This window comes from Giraffa tippelskirchi, chromosome 12, assembly GCF_054371585.1.
Source record: "Giraffa tippelskirchi isolate mGirTip1 chromosome 12, T2T-mGirTip1v1.2.pri, whole genome shotgun sequence".
Lineage (NCBI taxonomy): Eukaryota > Metazoa > Chordata > Mammalia > Artiodactyla > Giraffidae > Giraffa > Giraffa tippelskirchi.
This window is the reverse complement of record NC_137286.1, coordinates 14,249,686-14,269,480: the sequence shown is the minus strand read 5'-3', so window position 1 is coordinate 14,269,480 and position 19,795 is coordinate 14,249,686. Positions and strand designations below refer to the sequence as shown.

At 39.3% G+C, this 19,795-nt stretch overlaps 1 protein-coding gene and 1 pseudogene across 15 annotated transcripts in view; one reads left to right on the top strand and one right to left on the bottom strand.

Annotated features, from left to right (window-relative positions):
• TP53BP1 (tumor protein p53 binding protein 1) overlaps window positions 1-19,795 on the bottom strand; it is an 87,566-nt gene that overhangs the window by 60,562 nt on the left and 7,209 nt on the right. For 11 of the 15 annotated variants that reach the window (XM_081548361.1, XM_081548364.1, XM_081548363.1 and 8 more), the window contains exons 1-4: window positions 6,859-6,979; window positions 6,101-6,285; window positions 5,812-5,902; window positions 5,497-5,581 (exon numbers count right to left, since the gene is read on the bottom strand). In XM_081548361.1, the coding sequence (XP_081404487.1) occupies window positions 5,497-5,581; window positions 5,812-5,902; window positions 6,101-6,285; window positions 6,859-6,865 (368 nt within the window). In that variant the 5' untranslated portion in view covers window positions 6,866-6,979. Of the gene's footprint in view, window positions 1-5,496; window positions 5,582-5,811; window positions 5,903-6,100; window positions 6,287-6,858; window positions 6,980-19,795 lie in introns of those variants that run through there. The other 4 variants (XM_081548360.1, XM_081548359.1, XM_081548362.1 and 1 more) reach the window with 2 other exon arrangements.
• Window positions 16,097-16,215, top strand: LOC145530761 (5S ribosomal RNA; annotated as a pseudogene).

The window sequence follows — 19,795 nt, the reverse complement described above, 5'->3', positions numbered from 1 at the left end:
CCAGGTATTAGTCTATTCTTGATCCAGCAGCCAGAGTGATGCTGTTCAAATCTAAGAGCATGTCATTCCCCTGCTCAGCTCAAAGCTATTAAATACCTTCCTATCTCACTAAAAGTAACAGCCAAATGCCTCACAATGATCCATAAGGCCTCATATATTCTGGTTCCCCCTTTACTTTTCTGACCTCTCCTCCCACTCCTCTCCAGCACTCCAAGGCAGCCACACTAACCTCCTCGTCATTTCTCAAATATTCCAGCACACTCTTCCCTCAGAGCCTTTGCATTTGCTGTTCTCTATGCGCAGATTACATTTATCCAAATAACAGCAGAGATAACTTACTCAAGATTTTTAGTCAAATGTCACATCAGGGAGGCATCCCCTAAGTCACCTTGTCTAAATTGCAACTCCATTGATGTTTCCCATCCAATTCTCCACTTTATTTTTCTCTGCGGTCCTGTCAGAGTGTAAGACACTATAAATTTTTACATATCTATCTGTCAGATAACTGCTATATCCCATAAAAGAATATAAGCTACATTAAGGTCTAAAGTTTCTTATCTCTTCTGATCACTCTGTATCTCCAAAACTTAAAAGTACTTGGCATATAGGAACTACTCAATAAATATTTGTAGAATGATTAGGTGAATCAGAGCAGATTTGAAATAAATCAGACTTTCTCCACTATCCAAAACTGATGGAAAAAGAAAACAAAGGTTTAAATATACCATTTAGAAATATAAATGTAGCCAATAAAAAAACTAACATAATTATTATCAAAAGTTAGGAGTGTGCTGGGATTTCCCTGGTGGTCCAATGGTTAGGAATCCACCTCCCAATACACAGGGTGGAGGTTCAATCCCTCATCAGGGAACTAAGATTCCACATGCCACAACTACAGAGCCCATGCCAGAACGAAGGCCCTACGCAGCCATAAATAATATATATATTTCTAAATTAGAAAAGTATTGTTGTGAGTTAAACCTCATCTTTCATTACAGAACTCAAATACCTTAATCTGATTAAACAAGAAATGGCACTACTGTAGTGTTACTTAGTTTTACACAATATTAAAAGCTAAGAAGATAACCTCCCAGAGAAGTAAAAACACAGACACCTAAAAAGGGTTACCTCTTTGGTAAAAAGGATGACCTCTCTGAAAGGGGGCCAACAGTGGGAATGGACTCTGATTTTCATCACAAGCTCTTTTTAAAATAATCTGTGCATATATATTTCTCTGTTAAAAGCATTTAACAGACTTCATCAAAATTAAAAACATGCTCCATGAAAAAAAACCTCTTAAGAGAACGAAAAGACAAGCCAGAGAGAAAATATCTGCAAACCACATATCCTACAAAGAACTAGTACACAAAATACAAGAATTCTCAAAATACAATAAAATAAAATCCAATTAGAAAATAGGCAAAAGATATGAACAGACATTTTCTTGAAGAGGATGTACAGATTCAAAGAAGCATGTGAAAAGATGTTCAACATCATTAGCCACTAAGGAAATGCAAATTAAAACCACAATGAGGGTTTCCCTGGTGGCCCAGTGGTCAAGAATCCACCTGCCAATGCAGGAGACACAGGTTCAATCCCTGATCCAGGAAGATCCCACATGCCTCGGAGACCTGTGCCACGACTACTGAGCTTGTGCTCTAGAGCTCTGGAACCACAACTACTGAAGCCCGCGCACCCAGAGTCCGGGCTCTGCAACAAGAGAAGCCACTCTGCAGTGAGAAGCCCACTCACAACTAGAGAAAAGCCTGCATGACAACAAAGACCCAGCACAGCCAAAAATAAGTAAATAAATAAAAATTATGTAAAACACACACACACACAATGAGATATCACCACACACTTATCAGAATGGCTAAGAGTGACAACACCAAATGATGGTTGGAATGGACAGAAATTGGATGTCTCATACACTGCCAGTGGGACTGCAAAATGATACAACCACTCTACAACACAGATCAGCATTTTCTTTAAAAAAAAAAAAAAAGAGAAACTAAACATGAAACTACCATGTGACCTAGCAACTGTCCCCCTGGACATTTATCCTAGAGATATGAAGACTTACAAAAACCTGTAGGCAAACGTTCAGAGCAGCTTTATTATTTATGTTAGCCAAAAACAAGAATTAACCCAAATTTCCTTCAAGAGGTAAATGGTTAAACAAACTGTGGTACATCCATACCATGGAACACTACTCAGCAATAAAACAAACCACTGATACATCCAACAACTCATAGATCTCTAGTATGGATACTGTATGATCTCATTTATATAAGATTTTAAATGACAAAACTTTACCAATGGAGAATGGTCTTTGATTTTTTTTTTTTTGGCTGCTCCTTGCAGCATGTATCATGAGATCATGAGATCAATCCTGGGTGTTCATTGGAAGGACTGATGTTGAAGCTGAAACTCCAATACTTTGGCCACCTCATGCGAAGAGGTGACTCATTGGAAAAGACCCTAATGCTGGGTAGGATTGGGGGCAGGAGGAGAAGGGGACGACAGAGGATGAGATGGTTGGATGGCATCACCGACTCGATGGACATGGGTTTGGGTAGACTCCGGGAGTTGGTGATGGACAGAGAGACCTGGCGTGCTGCAATTCATGGGGTCGCAAAGAGTAGGACACGACTGAGAGACTGAACTGAACTGAACTGCAGCATGTAGGATCTTAGTTCCCTAACCAGGGATCAAACTTGTAGCCTCACCATTGAAAGCACAGAGTTTTAACCACTGGACCACCAGGAAGTCCCAAGGAGGGTCCTAATCAGTGGTTGCCAGGGGTTCAAGTGCAGGTGAAGGAGATGGGTGTGGCTATAAAAGGGCAACACTAGAGCTCCTTGTGGTGTTGGAACTGTTAGCATCTTGGTCACAGTGGTGGATAAACCTACACAGACAATTAAGCAGTACAGAAATTATACACACATGAGTACAAGTAGAACTAGGGAACTCGGAATAATTTCATTGGATTTTAGTAATGCTGATATTCTGGTTGTGAAATAATACTACAGTTCTGCAAAATGGTACCCTTGGGAGAAACTGGGAAAAGTATACAAAGAATCCCTGTGCTATTTCTTACAAAATCATGGGAATCTATAATCACCCCAGGACTTCTCTGGTGGTCTAATGGCTATGACTTCACACTCCCAAAGCAGCGGACCCAGGTCTGATCCTTGGTCAGGGAACTGGATCCCACAAACTGCAACTGAGAGTTTGTACACCACAACTAAAGATTCCGCACACCACCACAAAGATCGAAGATCCTGCCTGCCGCAGCCCTGATGCAACCAAGACTCGGCATGTCCAAATAAATAAATAAAAATAAATATTCATCATCTCAATTTTTTAAGTGTTTAACAGAAATAAAAATATATTCGGCATCATATTTCACAACGTTTCATGTTTAGGACCAAAGGCTTACATCAGCAAGACAACGGATAAAGAGAGGAAGATCTTTTGGAATTTTATGATGTACAAAACTCACAAGCAGCTTTTCAAAATGTCTGCTGTAATGAATAAAGACAACATAAAGAGATCAGTACACATGTGTTTTCTAGATCTTTCATTCTTTTGGAATCAACCCCACATTCTTTGCAGTTTTGTGGCCTTTTTACATGTTGTTCCCTCTGTCTGAAAAGTTTCTCCTCCCACATGCCACACTTCTCCCCAGCCCTTCAACTATGTCTAACAAATTTGTATTTATAGTTCACATCATCTTCTCAAAAAGGTTTTCCCTTATCCCCCAGATTAGGTCATATATCCTATTTTTTCCCTCTTTACAATGATCACAATTTTCAATGAATAACTATTTATGTAATTATTCAACATATGTCTCTCCTATTAAAGTGTAAGCTCCATGATGGCAAAGATGATTTAAAACATTTGCCACAGTGCCTGCACATTTACTGAATGTAAGCATTCAAGTATTTATTTTTTTTAAAGAAAGAGCAACATGTTCATGCAAAAAGGGAAAAGAAGTAGCATGAGAATTCTCAAAACAGTACCATCCATTTATAACAACGGGTACGCACGCATTCTGTCCCCAATGGTTCAAACCCAGGTCCTGAGCCACAAAAACATAGATAAGCCTGGCACATGGATCCTAAAGAGGTATCAGAAAAACTTAAATGCCTACAAAAAGCAAAGAAAGGTAACATAAATGATTGAAGTGGTTGGGTTTAAGAACAAAAGCATAAGCCCTAGGAAAATGAAAAAAAGAATAGCTGGCCTCAGTGTCCAGGTACAACAGTGAGTTATAGGCACTATGACGGACCACAGCACTCATGTCCCATTAAGCACAGACTGACTGCTACTCACAGCTCTAGCCAACTGTTGCCAATAATACAGCAGTTGCGTTACTTCTGAACTAGTAATCCCAGAAACTGGAAATTGAAGTTCCATGTGAAATTTCCCTATTTTTAAATTCTATCAATTAATTCAAATATATTTTAATAACCATGTATGGGCCAACTAGAACCCACCTGCAGGCCAAAGTAACTCCACCAATTTGCAAATTGTTCTGAAGTGTCCAACTGATGATTTGAGAGAAAAATTTTAAGTGCAAACACAGAGTATTAAATAGAACACATACACACACATACACATACACACACACAAGTATTTATTTTTGAGATAAAAATCATAGTCTTTCACCCCAAACTAACATTCTCCTGACAACCTCCCTTTTCGATTCCACCACTCTAAGACTCTTGCATTCCTCTTTGATCTTAGAAGAATTTGGGCACTGAATAATCATAAAGAAAGCGAGGCACTTGAGTTACAAGGACTCAAAACCCAGGTCTGCCACTTACTAGCAATGTATTCTACTGTAAGGTTTTTAACTTCTTTGCCCATCACTGCCCCTCAACTAAGTAACATAAATGACTGAAGTGGCTGGGTTTAAGAACAAAAGCACTAAGTAACCGAGGTAATGTAATGTGTTCGTTATGCAGCTGCTTTAAGGATGAAATTAAATGGCAGTATATATCAAACATCCGATCTAGTGCCTAACAGAGGATAAACTCACAAATGGGCAATGTTAAAGATTTACAAGAGACAAAGTAAAAAGTGAATACTGTTTAGGGTATGAATTAAACATTCTGGGTCTAAAACTGGTGAAGATTCTTTGGTTGGTAGGTAGAAACCATGCCTAAGTTTTGATGATATATCTTAATTTTTTTTATTATTTTTCCTATTAATAAGTCATATCCAAGCTAAGAATGAGGAATTCTTATTTTGTTTCACATGCACAAGACAGATCACAATTTGAATAATATAGGTGCAAAAAAGTTGCTACCTTCACAAAAAAGAGATTCCAGCTTAAGTACCAATAGAATGCTAGTTAAAACAATCCTCAAATCTAATTTCCTGCTCCACAAAAATAAATCCTTTTATCCTTAGGGCAAGACAACAGGCACAGATAAAAGAACGAACCCATTAATACATTTAAATAAATTTCTCCAAACACTAATATACCTGCTTTTCCTATTTGGCTGAGGTAACTGTTCAATGACCTGACTGATGGAACCACGTGTGTCCAAATGAGAAGAATCCACAGAGTCTGAAAAAAATAACTGGGTGTTACCACAAAAGGCATTTACCACCAAACTTTAATACAAATTCAGGAATGTGTACAATACCAATCTAATCAGCTGTATCAGAAAACCAACCTTTTGCATTACCTACTACACACCAGATATTGTGCTAAACTTCCTTACATATCTCACCACAATCACAAAATATTTAAATCTACCCAACTCCAATAAGAGCACCCTTGCAAAGTGATCTCACCTGCAGCTTTGTTTTCTTTCAGATGCTCATTGAAGCCAGTATTACTGTCTCCTTGTTCTTCAGCTGTTTGTTCAGTATTGGATTCAACATCCTAAAAAATATACATACACAAAATACCCACTACATATGAGATAATCCAAAATGAGATATTTTTTTGTGACAATATATATTTCATTTTCCAACCAACTTTACCCAAAAGATAGTGATCTCCTAAGTACTTACATTTGCAGGCTGGTCTAGATTAGGGGTGGGAATCTACTCAACCATTTCCAAGCAACCTATCACTCACCAACACAGGGTTCTCTTTGTGAGTCTGAAGATGAGGAAGGTGTCGAGCTAGCACACTGAAGTGAGAACCAGAATCATCTTCTAGAACCTGGCTTTCAGGCTGAGAATCTTCAATTATCAGGCAAGGAGTGTCTTGCTGAGAGAAATCTGAATCCAACTGACTTCCAGTAGGGTCCATCTGCTCCCCTGTAATGGAATAACAAAAGATCAGTTCCGTGTAACCTACTAGCCTTCCTCACGCAGTCTGCGCTTAAAATAACGAGGCAGTTAAGTACGAGACCTGGAAAGGGGGACGAGTGTAGGACTCTTCCTATTTTAACATTGTACATAAGCACTTTCCTGTCATACCTGCCACGGCCCGATTTCCTCCTACTTACAATCAGCCTGCCTACCCTTCTCTCCCCTTCCATCACCTTCGCGTAGACACCCTTTCCCCTCCTTCCTAACCTCTACTCTCCCCGCCCCTTTTTTCCATCCCCCACAACTCTCCCTACGTCCTTCAGGCGCCTCTACCGCTCCCCAAAAATGCATCTTTGGAAAATCTCTGCTCGCCTGAACCCCCACAGCCGTTCACGCTTCCTCACGACCACCCGGGTCTTCCTAGCGAGTGCTACCCCACCCCCTCCTTGGGGCCCTCCAACCCTTCCCCCGTCACCGCCGCCATGCTTGCCACCCCGCCCCCTCCGGTTTGCTACCCCTTCAGACGCGAAGCCCAAGCCTTCAGAGCCGACTACTCCCCCACTTTTCCCCACACGGTACCAGGCATCCCGGCGGGAGGTCCCTCGCGCTCGTCCTAGAGGTCTCCGCACGCTCCCCAGGTCCCTCCAGCTCTATCCCCAGGTCGCCGCTGTAGCCACCGCCGCCACCGGCCGCGAACTCCCCCTTTCCCGTCGCGTCACGCAGCATCGGCTCGCTCATTCGCTGCTGCTGCCCGCCACTCAAGAAAGGCTGTGGGTAACTGGCGACTGAGTCGGAGTGCCCCGCCCCACGTAAGAAAAAGGAACACGGCGGCGTGTTTCCATGGCAGCCTGGACTTTGCAGGCCCTCCCTCTAGTATAGCCGAAGAATGACAGTATCCTTGAACCGAAGGGACCTTGAGAGGGCATGAAATATAGTCCCCTGCCTCTCCAGGCCGGTTGTCTGTACCACTGCTCAGACATAAGAGAAAAGACAATTTTTTTTTATTGTTCATGCACCATAAGGCCCTACTCTCACCCTCTTCCGTGGAAAAGGAGGTTTCCTGGCTTTCTAATAAAATGGCAAAGAAGATCCAGGATGGCTAGAATTTCAGAGCTGGTGAAACTGAAGAGAGAGAGGACTCTTTGGGGTTTGCCAGGTCAACCAGGATTCCCTTCTTGGGCCTCCACTTGAATTCAAGGGCACACATTAAATACATCTCCACCGGTTCTTTAAAAAATTTTTTTTCCTATTTACATTGTCTGAAGGCCCTGGTAAGCCATATTTCCCCCCCACTGCCCTTTTCAGTCTGGAACGTAGTTCAAGCTTCACATTTGCTTATCGGTGACCTATCTTTTGTGGAATTGCAGCCTACAGAGACCATGGCCCCAGACATTTTTTGCACCTCCGTTTGAGATAATTAAGCACAGTAACTGTCGGTGGTGAAGAGAACAGCTGCTGCCCTTTAACTAAATGACCTCAAAGATCCCTCCAAGCCCTGAGAGTCTATTATCCTAATTATGGTGCCAGGGTCTTATAGAGGGTGTGGCAGCTGTGACTTGTATTATTGAAGGAAGCCCCATGAGGAATATATTGTTTGGGGAGGGTATTTTGGGGTTTTGTTTTTAATTTAAGAGGTGGTTGGATCTGACATGGAATTCTAGCCAGAGCAGCTGTCACTAGGGAAAGCACCTAGCACCCTGCCAAGCATATACATAGTAGGTATTCAATAGGAAGTAGTTTTCTCCCTCTCTACCCCAGACTCAGAATGACTTAAGCACAGTCCAACCATGATTCTCCAATTCTGGAAAATACCCAACACTTGATGTAGGCTAAGTTGAAGTGGAGCTTCATATAAACAAGTCTTCTCCCTGCTGTTATAAATTACATTGATCGTATTTTCCAAACAAAAATCAAAGCATGTCATCTGAGTATATGTTACTTGTGGGAACAAAAGGACAGACTCTTTGAAATGAAACTGTCCTGAAAAATCTATTGTTGCTATAACTAGAATATAATTAGGGTCCCCAGAATGTTTTATTAGTGGAGCAAAAATGCAAAGAAGCATACAGAGACATATCCCACTTTAATCCTCAAATCCTTTATAACTGACTTCTGTCTTCCCTCCTACTCCTAGTGTAGCAGAAGACCAGTGACCAAATAAATGGAATCCTACAAGAACCAGGTAAGGTCAATATTGACTACACTAGATAGACAAAGTGAATTCATCTGCTTGATTTGAGACGGTACAAACAATCATACCCTGTTGTATGCAAATTCTGACCTTGATTCCCATAAAAATTCTCCATAGTCACTATATTTCGGGTCTTTTCTACCCTGCTGTTGCATCTTCCATCTCCAAGCAAGACATAAGTAGGTAGACTTTCTTGATTATTTGACAAACAACTGTGTTTGTCAAAACTTACAAAACTGTAGTAAAAAGGGTAAATTAAACTTCAATAAGCATGGCTTCCCAGGTGACCCTGTGGTAAAGAAGTTGCCTGCCAATGAAGGAGATGCAAGAGATATGGGTTCCATCCCTGGAGAAGGAAATGGAACCCCACTCCAGTATTCTTGCCTAGAAAATTCCATGAACAAGGAGCCTGCTGGGCTACACCCCATGTGGTTGCAAAGAGTCTAACACAACTGAGCACAAATATGGCTAAAAATAGATAAATAAATGAGCCTGAGCCATTCCCATTACTAAATAAAACAAAAGCTTTTTTTGAAAAGAACTGTGAATTCCTTGTTAAGCAGGATAATTAAATTAATCATTAAACTGCCCAAAGAGATCAGAAAATGCAGGCAGGATGATTACCCACTGAGGCTGTGACTGATCACAGTTAGGTGAGCCAAAGGCCTTCATTGACTCTTAGACTGCAAACGACCATCAGCATATCTGCCTGTCTACAGGTGCCTCTTTACCTAAGCAACCCCCAAGAAATCTAATCTACCTCTAAAGTTCTCCCAGACAAGAAAATTCCATCAGACCCCATGTTAACTCACTTTGTTTTTTTTTTTATAAATTTATTTATTTTAGTTGGGGGCTAATTACTTTACAATATTGTAATAGTTTTTGCCATACATTGACATGAATCAGCCATGGGTTTACATGTGTTCCCCTTCCTGGGTTAACTCACTTTGAAGTTTAACAAACCTCATTGTCAGAAATTTTTCTTCTAATCATCTAAATACTTTATTCTAGAACTTAGAGCCATTTTCACTCATATTGTCCTTAATTGGTAATTTTAAAACCTGGATAAATTCTAAGACTAGGATCCTCTCAGCTGGCCCAATAATTCTACCAATCAATGAACATAAATGCTACATAATGAGTTTGATAGTCTTTTCCTGAGGTCTCCTCACAGACTTCTCTAAGCAAAAGAACCCTAGATGGTTTAATCCTACCTCACAGACACTATTCACCAGCCTTTATATTTGCGTCATGGTTTTCCCTGAAGCTTAGCGGCAGAGAACTTTACTGAAGATAAGTAAATTTAATGATAAACTAAAACATATCCCTTTTAAGCTGCAATATTAAATTATTACAAATTTACATTTAACATATAATTGATTCTGACCTCTAGGTTGTCTTCTGTTGCACTTGGACCTATACAATCATACCCAGGCATATACCAATAATATTGATATAATTAATAATTAATAATTAACTGTATTACATTTTTACTGTGTGTCAGATATGCGCTCTGTTTTACATTCACTATCTCACCTAAAAGCTTCATAACTCTGAGGGTTACAGATGAAGACACTCAAAATTAGAGAGAGAACATAATTTGCACGATGTCTCACAATCTGTGAGAACCCAGTCTAACCTCAGAGGTTTTATACATCTGATTTACATATATATATTTTATATATATGTCTGATTTATATATACATGATTGAGGAAGAACAGTTAACAGAGAAATGGCAAAAGAGTTGATATAAAACTTTTTCATTTTAGAATGTATTTTTGAGTACTAAATATGGGTGTCCCTAGTGTCCTAGAAATTCATAATAATTAAAATAATATGAAGAGAAAAATAGTATGGGGAAAAAATGAAAAGTTGTCAACTCCCCACCCTTATGAAAAAATTAAGTCAACAAAGAGGTGATGATCAAAATGTGAAAGTAAACTGCCTAAGGTAGTCAATAATTGCCTCTGATATAACACCAGGCTGATATGCTTAATAGGGCCCTGCAACCCCTGCAGTGGAAGCAATCTTAACTGGTCTGTATCATCTCTACAGAAAGTCCTCCTATTAATTTTAAGGAAGGTTTTTTTTTTTTAAGTTTAGACCAGCAGAAAAGTTACAAAAAGAGTATAATTAAAAAATAACAGTATAATAATCTCTCATAAACCCTTTCACCTAGATTCACATTTTGTTAATATTTTGCCACACAGCTCCTATTTATTTTTTTAATTGTGGTAAAATATGCATAGCATGAAATTTACCACTTTAACCACTTTTAAAGGTACAGTTTAGTGACATTAAGTACACTGATGTACAACCATCACCACCATCCATCTCCAGAACTCCTTTAGCCTCCCAAACTGAAACACTTATCCATTCAACACTTATTTCCCCATTCCCCTCTCCCCCTAGCCCTTGGCAACCACCATTCTACTTTCTGTCTCTATGAATCTGACTACTCTAGGTACCTCATACAATGGAATCACACAATATTTGTCTTTTTGTGTCTGGCTTATTTCACTTAGCATAATAGCCTCAATGTATATCCATGTTGTAATTTTAATAGCAGGTGTTAGAATTTCCTTCCTTTTTAAGCCTGAATAATATTCCATTGTAGGTATGAATCACATTTTATCATCCCTGTTCATTTTAACCCACTTTTCAAACTTTTCCAGAACTCCAAATTTGCCACACCCAAGTACAGATGATGCCCTGAAGGCATATTAGCAGACTCCCACCCAGGCAGCCACCTCTTCTAGGCTGCTTAATTTTCCCGCTGACCAGTTAGCTGAAGGCCCTCATATTGGCCTGAGTCTTTCAAACACACAATATTAAGCACAATTGTGACTTCAGAATTAGCTGCAATTTCCTCCCTTCCACCTTTTCAAATGTTTAACCCAAACTGCTTAATTCCACCAGAAGCTGCTTATCTGGAAATAGAGAGGTAGAAACAGGAAGCTGTGGGATGAGGGGGTAACGAAATGGAATCCTCGCCTATTTGAACACTGACAGGCCTTGCTATGCTCCCTTCTCTGGCTTATTCCCTCTCCTTATAGACGTATTCAAATCACCACATCCAGGCAGCATCTCCCCTCTACTCTTCTATCAAGCTCCAGGCCTTCCTTCTTCTCTCCTTGCCCTCCAAATTCCACTTTCTCCATACTTATAACTCCATAATCCTTTACAATCTGGGTTTAACCCCCACAAATCTAGTGCCTGGAACAAAGCAGTTAACTCTAAAACTGTGAATAACTGATTCTGAAATTCTTCTTGTCAAGTCACCTCATTAGCTTTGGTCTCTTATCATGTTTGATGGTGTTGCTGATTCCCTCCTCTTTAAAATTCTCATCCTGTAAACAACATAAATGCAAACTAACAACAGATGAATGGATAATTTAAAAAAAAGATGTGAGGTAGACAGAGAGAGAGAATGGAATACTACTCAGCCATTAAAAAAGATGCAATCTTGCCATTTATGACAACATGGATAGACCTTGAGGGTATTATGATAAGTGAAGTCAGTCAGATGGAGAAAGACAAATACCATATGATTTTAGTCATATGTGGGACAAATAAAAAATAAGTGAACAAATGAACAAATCAAACAAAACAAACACATAAATACAGAGAACAGAATAGTGGTCACCACAGGGGAAGGGGTTGGGTGAAGACAAGTGGCTAAGAGGGTCAGCTCTATAATGATAGATAGAAACTAGGCTTCCCTGGTGGCTCAGACTGTGAAGAATCTGCCTGCAATGTGGGAGACCTGGGTTCAATCCCTGGGTTGGGAAGATCCCCTGGAGGAAGCCATGGCAACCCACTTCAGTATTCTTGCCTGGAGAATCACCATGGACAGAGAAGCCCAGGACAGTCTCTGTTCATGGGATTTCCCAGGCAAGAATACTGGAGTGGGTTGCCATGCTCTCCTCCAGGGGATCTTTCCAACCCAGAGATTGAACCCAGGTCTCCCACATTGCAGGCAGATTCTTTACCATCTGAGCCACCAGGGAAGCCCAAAGAAATTAACTATTTTCAAAATTAAGTCACTGTAGCAAAAATTGAAGCCCCAAAATGGAAGAATGCTAAATGTAGTCTTATCCTAAAGAGCTCAATAACTATAAGACACAATAAAAGTGCTATAGGAATGCGTAAGAGGGAGAAATCAAAAGAATTTTAGTCATGTGGTTATAATGAATATTTAGTGAGCATTTACTGTATTCTAGGAGCCTGGCAGACTATGGTCCATGGGGTTGCAAAGAGTCAGACACGACTGAAGCAACTTGGCACGCACACACAAGCTCTGTTTACTCTCACTCCTTGCTTTATCTCATCCAGTCTCATACTGTAACTACCATTTATATACCAAGGACTCCCAATTTTATATCTCCAGCGTAGACCTCTTTCCCAAATCCTGAACCTACACCTAACAGCCTATTCAATATCTCCGTCTAGATTCCAATTGACATCTCAAACTCGACATGCTTAAAACTGAATTCATTCTATCAAATCGGCTCCACTTGCAGCCTTTCCCATCTCAGTTGATGGCAACTTCAACCTTCCTGCTGTTTATAACAAAAAGCTTGGAGATACATTTTTTTAACTGGCAGTTAAAAAATAATTTATGTACTTATCATCCAATTTCAGCAATTATAAACAAATGCCTAATTGTAAAAAAATTATTTTATTGAAGTACAGTTGATTTACAATGTTAATTACTACTGTACAGCACTGATTACGTTATACATATGTATATATTTTTTCATATTCTTTTCCATATAATTTAATCATAGGATATCAAATATGCATTTCCCTCTGCTATACAGTATAAGACCTTGTTTATCCTTTCTATATATAATAGTTTGTACCTACTAACCCTAAATTCCCAATCTATCCCTCCCCCATCTCCTCTTCTCCTTGGCTACCACATTCTTTATGTCTGTGAGTCTGTTTCTGTTTTGTAGAAGGCAATGGCACCCCACTCCAGTACTCTTGCCTGGAAAATCCCATGGACGGAGGAGCCTGGTAGCTACAGTCCATGGGGTCGCTAAGAGTCAGATATGACTGAGCGACTTCACTTCACTTTGTGTCATATTTTAGATTCCACATATAAGTGATATCATATATATAGCATTTGTCTTTCTGCCTTACTTCACTATGTATAATAATCTCTAGGTCCATCCATGTTGCTGCAAGTGGCATTACTTCATTCATTTTTATTACCGAGTACTGTTCCATATATGAACCACACCTTCTTTACCCATTCATCTGTTGATGGCATTTGGGTTGCTTCCATGTCTTTACTGTTGTAAAAAGTGCAGCAATGAACACTGAGGTGCATGTATCTTTTCGAATTATAGTTTTGTGCAGATACATGCCCAGGAGTGAGATTGTAACTCTATTTTTAGTTTTCTGAGGAAACTCCATCCTGTTTTTCATAGTGGCTTCCACACTTGACATTTCCACCAACAGTGTAGGAGGGCTCCCTTTTCTCCACGCCCTCTCCAGCAATAAATGCCCCATCTTATTTCAACTATATCCCCACCCACTTATGCCCAAATGATTATTTATGAGAAAATCCCAGATATCATAAAATTTCATCCATAAATATTTATATATGTTACAGAGAATCTTTTAAACATAATAGCATAATTAACACACCCAAAGAAAATTAACAGTAATTTTTTAATGTTATGAAATAGTGTTTAAGTTCCTCCAATTGTCTCATAATTTTTTTTTACAATTCCAAACAAGATTTGTACATTGCATTTGGATGACACTACCTTAGGCCTCTTTTAATCTGTAAGTTTTCCTCTTTCTTATTTCCTGCAATTTATTTGTTGATGAAACCACATCATTTGTTCTGTAAAATTTCCAACTTTGTGGATTTTTCTTACTGCATCCCTGTGATGTCATTTACAGTATTTTCCTTTTTAGTTTTTATAAATGGGCAGAGAGGTATGCATGTTCATATTTATGTTCCTTTTTTTGGCAAGAATAACTGGTATCATAAACTTCCTATTGCATCTCATCAAGAAGTATATATTAATAACATCTGGTTTAATGTATTTTTGTTCTGTTACAATTGACCATCAGGTTCAAATATTACCACCTTTTTACTTGATAGTTTAGCAGTCATTGATAATTATAACCTAACTGCATTATTTCAATAGGGGCTGTAAAAAAGTGATATTCTAATATTAACATACTACCTTCATTTATTAACTGGAATTCTTCTATAAATAAGAACTTATAGAATAGTCAAGTATTTGATTAGTGAGGGAAAGGCAGGGCTTCCCTCATAGCTTAGTTGATAAAGAATCCACCTGCAATGCAGGTAGACCCCAGTTCAATTCTTGGATCGGGAAGATCCCCTGGAAAAAGGATAGGCTACCTGCTCCAGTATTCTTGGGCTTCCCTTGTGGCTCAGCTGGTAAAGAATCCACCTGCAATGCAGGAGACCTGGCTTCAATAGGAGCCCTGGGTTCGATCCCTGGGTTGGGCAGCAGACCTGGGTTCGATCCCTGGGTTGGGAAGATCCCCTGGAGAAGGGAAAGGCTACCTACTCCAGTATTTTGGCCTGGAGAATTCCATGACTGTATAGTCCATGGGGTCACAAAGAGTCAGACATGACTGAGCAGCTTTCACTTCACTTCAGGGAAAGGCAGGACAAATGTTTCTTTCCTCTGATTTACCAGTTTTCAAAATAATGAATTGAGGTTCTCCATGTAATACAGAATAGTTCTCTAAATAATGAGGTTCTCCAGCATACCCCAAAGATTACTTAAGAGAGTTTTGTTTTTAGTATCACTATGAACTGTGGGTTTTAATACATTTGGTGTGCTTCAAACCACTGCAATTATTGTTCATTTTGAAATGCATACTGTCCCATCTTTGGACCGTGGAAGTCCTCTCAGATTAGCTCCAAAGTTCTTTTCACATGATTCCAGTACTCTTGGATGGCTTTCTTGCTTTCTGGTATAACAAGATGTTCCAGGTTCATCTTGTTTATTTCCTGCTGCAGATCTAGAATCGGACGTTTCTCTAAGAAGCCTTGGTTCATTTAGTAGTAAATGGTATTTAAAGACAATTTGGATGGTTGGAATACTTATTGCTACTGAGTTGGTCACTGTTTGGCTTTTTCTAACTAAATCTTAGGGCTTCAGGGATTTTATCCAACTTTTTTGATTCTATATCTGTATCTCTTTTTAGCATAATCAACAACTTGATTCCTAATAACGTTAGCACAATTTATTTTATTCCATTACATATATAAAATTGTTTCCAAAAAACTCCCAATATTATTACTAATAAGATGACTAATGAAAACAGTTTAACATTTTTTGCAGTTTCTTTCTTTCCTTAGGGTATATCCCATAAAAATGTATACTTAAGATATATGCTACAACATAGATGAATCCTGAGGAAATTATGCTACGTGACATAAGACAGTCACAAAAAAACAAAATACTGTGTGATTCCATTTATATAAGCATCTAAAATAGTCAAAATCAGAGATACAGAAAGTCAGATGGTGGTTACCAGGGACTAGTGGGTATGGAGGAGAATTGGGAATTATTTAATGAGTATATTGAGTTTCAGTTTTACAAGATAAAAAGAAGTGTGGAGGCTATGGCCATACCCTCCTGAGTGTGCCTGATCTCATCTGATCTCAGAAGCTAAGCAGGGTTGGATCTGGTTAACACATGGATGGGAGACCACCTGGGACTACTGACTACTGTAGGTTTAAAAAAAAGGTGGGGCGATGGAGATGGATGATGGTGATAGTTCCACAACATTATGAACATACTTAATATCACTGAACTATACAATTAAAATGATTATAATAGTAAATTCTACATGTATTTTACCACAAAAAATTTTTTTAAAAAACATGCAGTTAAACTACCGTATTTTAAAGTCATCTGAAAGAATTCTACCAATTTAATACAGAGGTTAATTTATTTCACTTTGATTTCTATTTTTAGTGACTTCTTTATTTTTTTATTGAGGTAAAATTTAAATACAGTGAAATGCAAAGCTCTTGGTTGTATAATTTGATGAGTTTTGATAAACATATATGTCTATTAAACTTACATACCAATCAAGATATAAAAACATCTTCCTCACTCCAGAAAGTTTTTCATGGCAAATATATTCTAATTTCTATCACTATGTATTAGTCTTGCCTGCTCAACAATTTTACATAAAGGTAATCATACAGGGGAAGGGCTTCCCTGGTGGCTAAGACTGTAAAGAATCTGCCTGCAATGTGGGAGACCTGGGTTCGATCCCTGGGTTGGGAAGATCCCCTGGAGGAGGGCATGGCAACCCACTCCAGTATTCTTGCTTGAAGAATTCCCATGGACAGAGGAGATACCTAGCAGGCTACAGTCCATGGGGTTGCAAAGAGTTGGACACGACTGAGCAACTAATCAAACAATCATACAGTATGTGGTCTTTTGCATGCATCTTCTTTGCTCAATACAACATGTTTGAGATCCATATGTGTTGTTGCACATATCCGCTCTGCAGCATTCTATTGTATACATGTTCCACAACTTATCAATTTGCCTGTTGATGGATCTTTGGGTCATTTGGACCATTATAAATAAAGCTCCTATGAACATTCATAAATAAGTCTTTTTGGGAACATACATTTTCATTTCTCTTGGGCTGATATCCAGGAGTGGAACTGTTGCAGTTAAACAAACTGCATTTCTTTAACTTTTAAGAGAGAAATGACAAACAGCTTTCCAAAATGGTTGTATAATTGTATACTCCCATTAACAACATACCAGCGTTTCAGGTGCTGCACGTTCTCACTAATGTTTGGTACTGGTAATGTGAAGTGGTATCTCACTGTGTTTCTCAGTAAATTTTATATATCATTTATGTTCAACAAAGCGTACCTGTTTAGAGTTTGATGAACTTAACAAATGTATATATGTGTATAACCACTACCATAATCAAGTACAGAACGTTTTCACCACCCCAAAAGTTTCCTTGTGTCCCCTTTGCAATCAATTCCCATCCCCTCCCCAACATCAGGAAACACTTATTTGCCTTCGATCACTGTCGATAAGCTTTGCCCGTTCTAGAACTTCACAAAAACTTATTCATGCAGTATGTACTCATAGTGACCATGAATAGGCACTACTGAAATCTTCTTTCAGAGAGTATATTTGGTTGATGAACCCACCTGCCGCCACTCTGGATCTACTCCCACATTTGCACCAAAGCCACACTTCCTTAGGCTGATCCCAGCCAATGCCAGAGAAAAGCAGGGCTACAAAGGCAGGGCTAATCCTGTGATTAAAAAGATTCTTCCAACAGGTCCTATGACTTGAAGACTCTTCACCAGCCTGACCAAACCTTTCTTGAACCTATGCTGCAGGACAAAACTCTTCATTTCCAATCCTCATTCCTTTCCTCTCTCCTTCCACAGATGTCAGACCTGTATCTTGGTCTGAGGCTCTCCCTGCCTTCCACTGGTCTCTCCATGTGGTGGTTTAAAATGTATCCACAAATTCACTGACACACCCTTCAAAAGGTAGAGTCAATTTCCTTCCTCTTGAGAGTGGACTAGACTCAGTGACTTGCTTCTGTATATAAATAAAATAAAACAAGGGAGAAATGATGATACCTAACTTCAAACACTGTGTCATTAAAAGGCATTGTAGCTCCCTCCTTACTCTCTGGCTCTGGGAGAAGCCAGCTGCCATGTCACGAGGATACTCAAGTAGACCAATGGAGAGTCCTACATAGTAAGGAGTTGAGGTTTCCTACAAATAGCCATTTGAATGAGCCATCTTCGAAGCAGATCATCCAGTCTCAGTCAAGCCTTCAGATTAGTCTAATCCCAATTGACATCTTGACTACAACCTCATGGTTGTAGGACAACAATCCTAAACCAAAACCACTCACCTAATTTGCCCCTCAGTTTCAGATCCTTAAAGACTGTGTGAGTGCTACCTTGGTGGTCTAGTGGTTAAGAATCCACCTGCCAATGCAGGGGACACAAGTTCGATCCCTGGTCCCAGAAGATCCCACATGCTGCGGAGCAACTAAGCCCGAGTGCCGCAACTGTTGAGCCTGTGCTCTGCAACAAGAGAAGTCACTGCAATCAGAAATCCAGGCACAGCGATAAACAGGAGACTGTTCCCACCTCTCCCCTGCTCACTGTGACTAGAGAAAACACGCAGGCAGCAACAAAGACCCAGCACAGCCAAAAATAAATAAATAATCTTTAAAAAAAACAAAAACTATGTTAGATTATACATATTTGTTATTTTAGGCTGCTGAATTTCAGAGTAATCTGTTTCAGAACAATAGATAACCAATATTGTTGTTTCGTCACTCAATCCTGTCCAACTCTTTTCCCATGCCATGGACTGTAGCCCTCCAGGCTCCTCTGTCCATGGTATTACCCAGGCAAAAATACTGCAGTAGGTTGCCATTTCCTTCTCCAGCGGATCTTCCCAACCCCTGGAGAACTGAACCTGTGTCGCCTGCATACAGGCGGATTCTTTACCACTGAGCCCCTAGGGAAGCCAAGATAACCAATATACTCCCCTAATAAATCTCTTGCACATCTAATCACATCTTGGTATCTACTTCTCAGGAGATCAACACAATATTCTTGTGTTTTGTTTCTTTTGTTTCAACATAATTTTTTTTAATTTTTCATCTATGTTGTGTATACTTGTAGTTTCTTTTTATAGCTGAGTAGTATTCTATTGCATGAAGGTAACACAATTTGTTTATCCATTTTTTAATTGATGGTTGTGCTGTTTCCAGGTTTTGGCTGTTATGAATAAAGTTGCTATGAAAAACTGTCACGAATCTCTTTGTGAACATAAATGTATTAATTTTTCTGGGGTAAATGCTTAGGAGTGGAATTTCTAGGTTATAAAGGTTTAGATTTATAAAAAGTTTCGAATACTTTTTATAAAGAAATTATAACATTTTACACTACTATTAGCCATATATGAGAGTTCTACATCCTTTCTAACATTTTGTGTTATTGGCTTTTTAAATTATTGACATTTTGTGAATAAGTAATGTTACACTAGGTTTATATATATATATTTATGTATATATTTTGTCATGCCACGAGGCTTGTGGGATCTCAGTTCCCCAATCAGGTACTGAATCCAGTGAAAGCCTAAAACCTAACCACTAGGCCACAAGGGGACTGCCCACTGTGGTTTTAATTTGCATTTCCTTGGGACTAACGGTGTTAAATCAGAGAAGGCAATGGCACCCCACTCCAGTACTCTTGCCTGGAAAATCCCATGGACGGAGGAGCCTGGTGGGCTGCAGTC